The 7,600-nt window shown below is 38.1% G+C and overlaps 1 protein-coding gene across 2 annotated transcripts in view; it reads left to right on the top strand.

Moving 5' to 3' along the window:
* Positions 1-2,232: 2,232 nt before the first annotated feature.
* CUNH1orf146 (chromosome unknown C1orf146 homolog) overlaps positions 2,233-7,600 on the top strand; it is an 8,372-nt gene continuing 3,004 nt past the window's right edge. Inside the window, exons 1-4 of one of the 2 annotated variants that reach the window (XM_008630277.2) lie at positions 2,233-2,764; positions 3,197-3,313; positions 5,169-5,262; positions 6,380-6,548. In XM_008630277.2, coding sequence (XP_008628499.1) covers positions 3,245-3,313; positions 5,169-5,262; positions 6,380-6,548 — 332 coding nt within the window. In that variant the 5' untranslated portion in view covers positions 2,233-2,764; positions 3,197-3,244. The other variant, XM_017729917.1, reaches the window with a different exon arrangement.

The raw sequence follows: 7,600 nt of genomic DNA, 5'->3' as shown, positions 1-7,600 counted from the left end.
ATAATAAATCCTATGTGTAAGTTAAATGCTGAGTCACTGTACTTCATTCAACTTGTGGACTGCTAACATTGATTTTTATTTGTGCTCTGTAAATGGCAAAAAAAAGTGTTACTTTCCTTTTCCATCTGTTTAGTGAACATTCACTCCTTTTTCTCCTTTATTGATTTTTTTTTTCTTTGATTGTGTCATCAGAGAACAGGACAGGTGATTATGTGTGAAGATCAACAATCAGTGTTCATATAAAAATACATAGAGAGGAAGATACCTATGTAACAGTTCTAAAGAATCAAACAATGGTGCTGATGTAGAACATACAGGATATCAACCAGGAGAGCATAGAGAAACACTAATATGATGATAGATTTTGCCTTGTCATAAATTAGTTATTCATTCAAATGATTATGCCATTATCTTCATCATAGGGGAGTTCTAATCCCAAGATCTTTCTATCTTGCCTAAATGGGGTTCTAAATTCTTCCAGGAATTATTTGATATGCTGTCAGACACAGCCCTGTTCTTTCTCCCTGCTGCACCTTTACCTGCATGTGAAATGCACCATGTAGGTATGTGGGAAAGAAATGCTTCTGAGATTTAAAGCAAACACTAGCCAAATGTCAGAAACTGTCACAGCAGAGATAACAGTAAGTAGGAAAATAACTTCAGCTCATCAGATAGTACAGGATCCCTCAAAAGTCCCTCTTGGGAAAGGAAACTACTATGGAGAAGAATGCTCTGAAGAACACACAATTCCGAAAAATTTATTTCCTTTGAGTCTGTGCTCCTACTTAATTAGTGTTCTGACATTCAGGCTCAAAAAAAGAGAAAGTCATGTCGTGAATGCTCAAATGGTATTGCAGAACAAACCTCTACCAGAATTGTCCCTTGGGCAGAGTTCTGGGGCTCAGCATGTCCCATTGCATCAGACTTGTACTAGACAAGCACTAGGCCAGGGCAGCTCTTACACAGGACACAGTGTGGGGTCCAGGGTCCATTCTGCTCAGAACCTTCTCAGAACTCTCAGAAAGAGTCTTATTTTTATTTTAAATACCAATTATTGTCAAATATAAGTGACAAGCAGAAATATATTAAGTTTCTGGTATAAATTTTTGCCAACTGTAATTAAGACACAATTTACACTAGTAAATATATAGCAGCTGGAGTCAAAATACTGTCAGGAAGTATTTTCTGTTAAGGTTTGGGTTTTTCTCATTATCCCACACTTCTCCATTACTGTACTTTGATGCTTCTCAAGTGATATTCTGAGTTTGGGGGTGTCCAACTTCATGCACAGTAAGTGGCTATCGGGAAAAAAGGTATCTGCTGGTACCCCAGGAGCCAAAATCCAGTACTTGTATTTCTTTGTAATTACAATTTTTTTAATGTAATAATTTACCCTTTCTTTTATGTACTGCCCATCTCCAGCAGTATTACACTGAAAGAAACAGAAATCTACTCACCTGTTAAAGATATTTACCCTGGGAATCATTTTTTATTCCATTCTATTCCCTCCTACTATTTTTTCTCTGTCTGAATACTTTTAATTCAATGAATGCATGTATGTAGTAAACATAATCCAAAATATGAATTCAGATACACTGTAGTATTATAGCTCAAATATAACCCTTACAAACAAAACAGTTCCTACTCTTTACCCCTGGGATTTCTCTAGTACTGAAACACGAATTCATTCATAGTGTGCATAAATTCAAAATTCATGCTGCTGGATCATCAATCCTCATCATGAAACTGCTCTATTATTTTATAATTGTACTTTAAAATAATTCCTGATGTTCTCAGCTCTCTGATTTTTGTATGCAGTCAGAGCACATGGCTCCACTGTGTTACAGGACATGGTTTCACAGTTTGTGGGTCCTGTCACTGGTCTCCAGAACTCTATAGTCAAGACACCAAATACATCTATTATCTTCCTTTAATTTGCTGACTTTCACATTTATACTCCACAAAAGCTCAAAAATTCAGTATTAGAAATATTTTACTTACTATGTACATACCCTTGCAGAGCAGGGTTACTCTAACTTGGGTGCATTTGACCAACAGGAGAGAGAAATCAGATGTGAATCCATGTCTTGTCTGAAACAAAAAGGAGAAGAGTCATTTTTAAATTACTATAGTGTCTAATTATTTCTATGCAAGCCAAACAATTTCCTATATAAATTTATTTAATTTTTTATTTTAATGTATGAGGTTAGTTTCTTCTATTTTAAAATGCCCTAAAAAGTGTTTAAGAAGAAAAAGCCTTTACTAAAATCTCTGATTTTTAGTAAAAATACCAGTTTCAGAAGATAGTATGAGAAGCTAGACTCATGCCTGGGTGAAGAGCAGAGCTGGATACCAGTGCTTTTAATAGCTCAGCATTCCAGCTCTTCTTCACCATGTGGAAGTATTGTTTCCTCATGTAATCATGTAAGAACATGATTTAAAAAGAAGCTTCAAAACAGTATTTCTTTTTCACTGAAAGTGGTGCTGTCTCTTGCTTTCACATTTTTCTTCTGTGAACCTTCTGTGTTTATATGTTCTATAGAAAATAACCTGGCCTGTTCTTGCCCAGGAACAGCTGCAGCATCAGCCGCCCATTACGAGCATTCCCTCGAGCCTTCGGTTCCAGCGCCGCGCGGCTCCTCCTGAGGGCTGAGGGTGAGGGGGGGCCTCGCTCCCTTCCCGCCGCCGGGCTCCCGCTTTGCCGGGCTCCCGCTTTGCCGCCCTCCCGGAGGCGCCCCGGGGAGCCAGCCCAGCGCCAGAACAGGTTTTAAACCAGGGAAGGGGCTGGGGGAGGCTGGCGTTGGGCGCAGCTGGCACCAAGGCTAACGGGAACCATCCGGGCCCAGGCTCCGGGCTGCCTCTCGCTCCTGCCGGGAGCTCCGCTGACCCCAACTGCTCCGCGTGAGCCTTGTGGAGACACAAACGCCTGCCAAGCTGCACATCCAGGAATATTTTCAGATGAGTGTTATGCCTTACAGAGGCAGCCTGCCCAGATGCAAATTCCTTAAAGCTATTTAGGTATCTGACTGCCATCTTAAATTAGCTTAAATTAGTGGCAGTGGGCTAAATCATAGCATGGCAATTGAGTAGTGCCCTGGTTTTTAATCAGCTCTTTAATGTGTCCGTGTGCTTTGAACATCTCACCTCGTTAACTGGAAGGAAATACTTGTCGTCTCTCTTTTCCCAAACTTTTCAGAAGTAGCACCTGAGATCTCACTGCAGAGCTATTAAACCATCGAAAGAGATGACAGAAGGTTGTAGGCAGGAGCAGACGAGGTGGATAACGACGATCATTATGAGTACAGCTCTGCAGGTAGGATACAGCATCTGACTCACCAGGAAATGCTGAAAGAAGCATTTCCTATATTCTGTATATGGAAATATTTTATTCAATGTCAACGAATACAGTTTTTTTCAGGATGAAACAGGGATACTAGTCTGAAGCTGCCTCTACTGGAACACTGGTTCTTTTTGTGTGTATCTGTATTTTCTGCTAGCTACTTCCATATCTATTTAGTATTCTTGCCACCTGCTATTCTGAGTTACACTGCTTTAGGATTGTTCTCCTGACTCATCGTTTTTGCACTGCACTGATGCCTCTTTCAGTTTGCTCTATAAATAATTCCATCAGAAATGTTGCTGAATTTTCTGAATTTCTCCCTAAATACTTTATTTTTTCCTATGCAGTATCAACACAGGGGTAGACAATTACTCAGTAAGTACATAATTGAGTTTAACATATTGAGTCTTACAGATACTAATATATATTTTTATCTGTTAACATCAGAAGCCTTGACTCTGTTCCCAAGTAAAGTAAAAGGGTATGTCAAGGAGCTGGTAATTAGCTTCTGCAGCTGAGGCCAATTTCATGCCAGCTGGCAACAATTTAGAGGCAAGAGAGCTTTGATTCACAAGCAAGGATATCTTATGCTAGCTTGGCTGACAAAGTTGTCACCCCATCTCCACTGTGTAAATGGGTGAACCATGTTGAAGTAATTCCTGAATCACCTCAGTTTAAAGCCTATACTTACTTTCCTACTCATTTTGAAATTTACAGCCTGTAAACTGTGCCTGTTTGTGCCATAATATGGCGAGAGGTAATGGATGGCAGTGACTTCATCAGCTGTACCAGCATAACTCACTCCTACTCCCAGCTCTACTCAAAACTACTGCTGTTAGGGCTCCCCATAAGCAAAGCAATGGAGATAACTGAATACAAATCCAGGATGGCTTTTCTGTATCAGGTTTAGTTATGAGCTATCATTTTCATATAGCTGTTATATTTATATTTGTACGTTAAATAATTTAGCAGTGGCTTTGAAGCTGAGACTTTTTTCCAAAATGTAGCTATACCTTGCAAGCAATTGCCACTGAGTGTTCCCTTTGAAAGCGTGACATTTCTGGTTACTGTCTCCTTCAGGGTTCACTTGCTATCCAGATTTTCTGTTGTACTCTTCCACTAAATCATGGCACTTCCCTATATAAGCAGGCTGGCTGTGTTTTGAGTGGGTAGGTTAAAGAACATTTTATTAGCTAAAAAAGGTTCCGTGATTTAACCTTTAATATGTGTGTGTTCGTGCAGCTTCTGTGGAACATACTGCAGAAATGCTTTTTGCAGGCTGAAAAATACATCCAAACACATTCCATTCTGTAGATGATTATGCTGCATAGTGCAGTGTTCTAGTTTTCCTGTGTGGATTGCATTCTGTCAAAAAGCTTTAAAGAAAATCATGTCTCATACAGAATTTCTGAACGATTTTCCAGCTGAGATGCTGACATCTGTGAAAATAATGCAGCCTAATTAACCAGAGTCATAGAAACACACTGCTGTATGATCCTCCTTTCTGCAAGTCCTCCTCTAGCACATCTTACCAAAACAGACTGTAAAACGTTTGAGCTTTATGCATTATGCAAGTTTCCTGAGACAAACTGAATGTACACATACAGAATTGTTTTTCGGTGTTTGTAACTTCCAATCAAATACTTAAAAATTTCCTTAATTGAACATGTTTAACATTTTAGTATTTTTTTTAATTTTAAGTGGAATAAAAAATACTTTCTGAACAACAGTGCTAAATGGTTCAGCTATAATGGTTCAGCTGATGCTTTAAGAACATTTCTAACTTGTTGGCTGAAAACTTCAAAATAACCTTGTAAAATTTATTTAGGATCATGAAATTTCTACAGTTTTGCAGAGACAACAACACCGAGTTCGATATTCAGAATCAGTGGAAACTGGATCTGTGATTTTTCCTCTTTCTGGTACAGTACTTTAAAGTTTATGCGTTTAAATCATAAATTCCAAAGAAGTACAAAGTCAGGCCCCGTTGTGGGCTACACTAAACTGAATAAAACCTGCCTTGTGGGGATGTTGTACAGTACTGGAAGGAGCTCTGCTATGATTGTATGTAAATCAGAGGATGAAACAGAGAACGTTTCAGAGAGGGATTAAATACTTCCATTGTTTTTTACTTTTTTGGTACATATATTATAGAACAGCTACATGAGATTTGGTGATCATTTGCTGAACTACTCAGTAAATTTTTGTTATAACTGAGTAAACATGCTAAATGCCACTAACATGTAAACTGCCATCAGGATCTTTAGTATACATGGCTGTAAATGTAAGAGTGAACCAACACCTTTGGCTTTCAACTTGCAAGTTGAATTTGCAAGCTGGTGATAGCAGTGGAGGTGAGGCAAGGATTATTGGAGTGGGTTTGATTGGGAAATCACTGAGCTGTAAACATGAAATAGCTATTTTTCCTTTTTAGAACAGAAGATGTTTTAGACACATAGATGAGATCCTTTATCTGAAGTTTTCCTGAACTTTAACGACTAGCACACATCGAGATAGATTTTTGTATGCTCAGTTGTTAAGCCTCCTAAACTTCAGCCTTCTTAACTTTCCCTTTTAGAACAACTTAAATTGACAGAGTTACAATTTCATTTTTCATGGTAGACAGTTTAGCTAACTTTTAAGATTTTACAGCTGTTTCTTTCATTTAGAAACAGGACTTGCTGAGCTTTTCAGTCAGCCTTTGCATTTGCCCCAAATTCATTCCATTATAGCAGTTGCTTGTTCCTGAAGCATGTACACTCAAAGGCATTCAGGTGTGTCTACTTTGAGTGGATTGTATAGTTGGTGGTTTTTTGATGTTATGGTAGAAAAATTACCTGAGATATTTGTAGTGTTACCTTAAAATTACTCATCATCACTGGCCAAATCTCCCTGTCAGAGATGTGGAAATCCATTCATGTTCTGTTCCATTGCCTTTTAAACAAATGGTTGAATTAAGAATTGTGCTTCCCAGTTTGTGGTGAGAACTTAATCCCATTGCTGCCATGACCTGTACATTTACAGCACTTTCCTCAATAGGCATTGCATTTATACTGTCAGACACTCAAGACTTGCTTAGGACAGGGGAAGAAGAGTTTTCCAAAAGGATTCAGAAGTTCATAAACATCCATCGGAACAGTTTTTTGGTTTTGTCAGCTGCTCTTCATGGACCAGAAGAATGGAGTGCCATGTTCAGGATTCAGAGAAGGTATGATTTCAACATCAAACTCAACTTTATATTGCTAAGAAGAAATGAAATAGCAGTCTTGGATTTGGAAATATTATTTTTAGGAATAAATAGGACAAGAGGCAATGGACAGAAACTGATGCACAGGAAGTTTCACCTAAATATGAGGAAGAACTCCTTTACTGTGCAGTGACCATGCACTGGAACAGATTGCCCAGAGAGGGTGTATCTCCTTCACTGGAGATATTCCAGAACTATCTGGATGTAATCCTGTGCAGCGTGCTCTAGGATGACCCTCCTTGAAGTAGGGAGGTTGGAGTTGACACACTGTGGTCCCTTCCAACCTTACCCTTTGTGAATTATTTACAGGAATTCAGACACACATTGTATTTTACTAATGCACTGGAAAAATATTTAAAGCATTTGTTTATTAACAGCAAATAAAAAGAATACCAAGTGAATCAATCTGACATATCATAGGTAACAAAAGAGGATGTTCCTCTAAACATAGCAAATATGCTTCCTTTTTCAATCATTTTAGGGCTATGTAATATAATTCTTTTTCAAGTTTTCTCTTGAATTGGAAAATTACACAATTTTCTTAGCTCTGTAACCATATTTTCATGGTCATTTTCAAAACAGAACAGGCAAGTTTACATCATGAGAAAAGGCTTTATTGTAAAGTGCAGATTTTTTACCAGCTTTTAAAATGTTTACTTGGAACAATGTCTATTAAAATTGCCTAGAACAATTAAATAATAAATGTTATTTTACACCAAAAGTATAAAACAACATTAAAACTGGTTTATTTAAAACTTATCTCTAATTTCTAATAGAGTCTGAAAACTTGCATATTTTAGTACACACCTGCTGACAACAGCAATCAGATTATGCTCCATGCTTGTAGTCAGAACTATTTTCTTGTAGGTACAGTAGCCCTAACTGCAGCTGATTGTCACTCTTGGCCTCACAGAAGTGACTATTCTAATGAAGTCTTTGATCTTTACCTCCTTGAGGTAACTGGCACCAGTTTCATTAAATCCTGGGCATACTTCCAAATGCTGATGCATGAA

Source organism: Corvus brachyrhynchos, unplaced genomic scaffold (genome assembly GCF_000691975.1).
Source record: "Corvus brachyrhynchos isolate BGI_N302 unplaced genomic scaffold, ASM69197v1 scaffold101, whole genome shotgun sequence".
Taxonomy (NCBI): Eukaryota; Metazoa; Chordata; class Aves; order Passeriformes; family Corvidae; genus Corvus; species Corvus brachyrhynchos.
The sequence above is the reverse complement of the archived record's forward strand: the minus strand, read 5'-3'. Positions and strand labels throughout refer to the sequence as shown.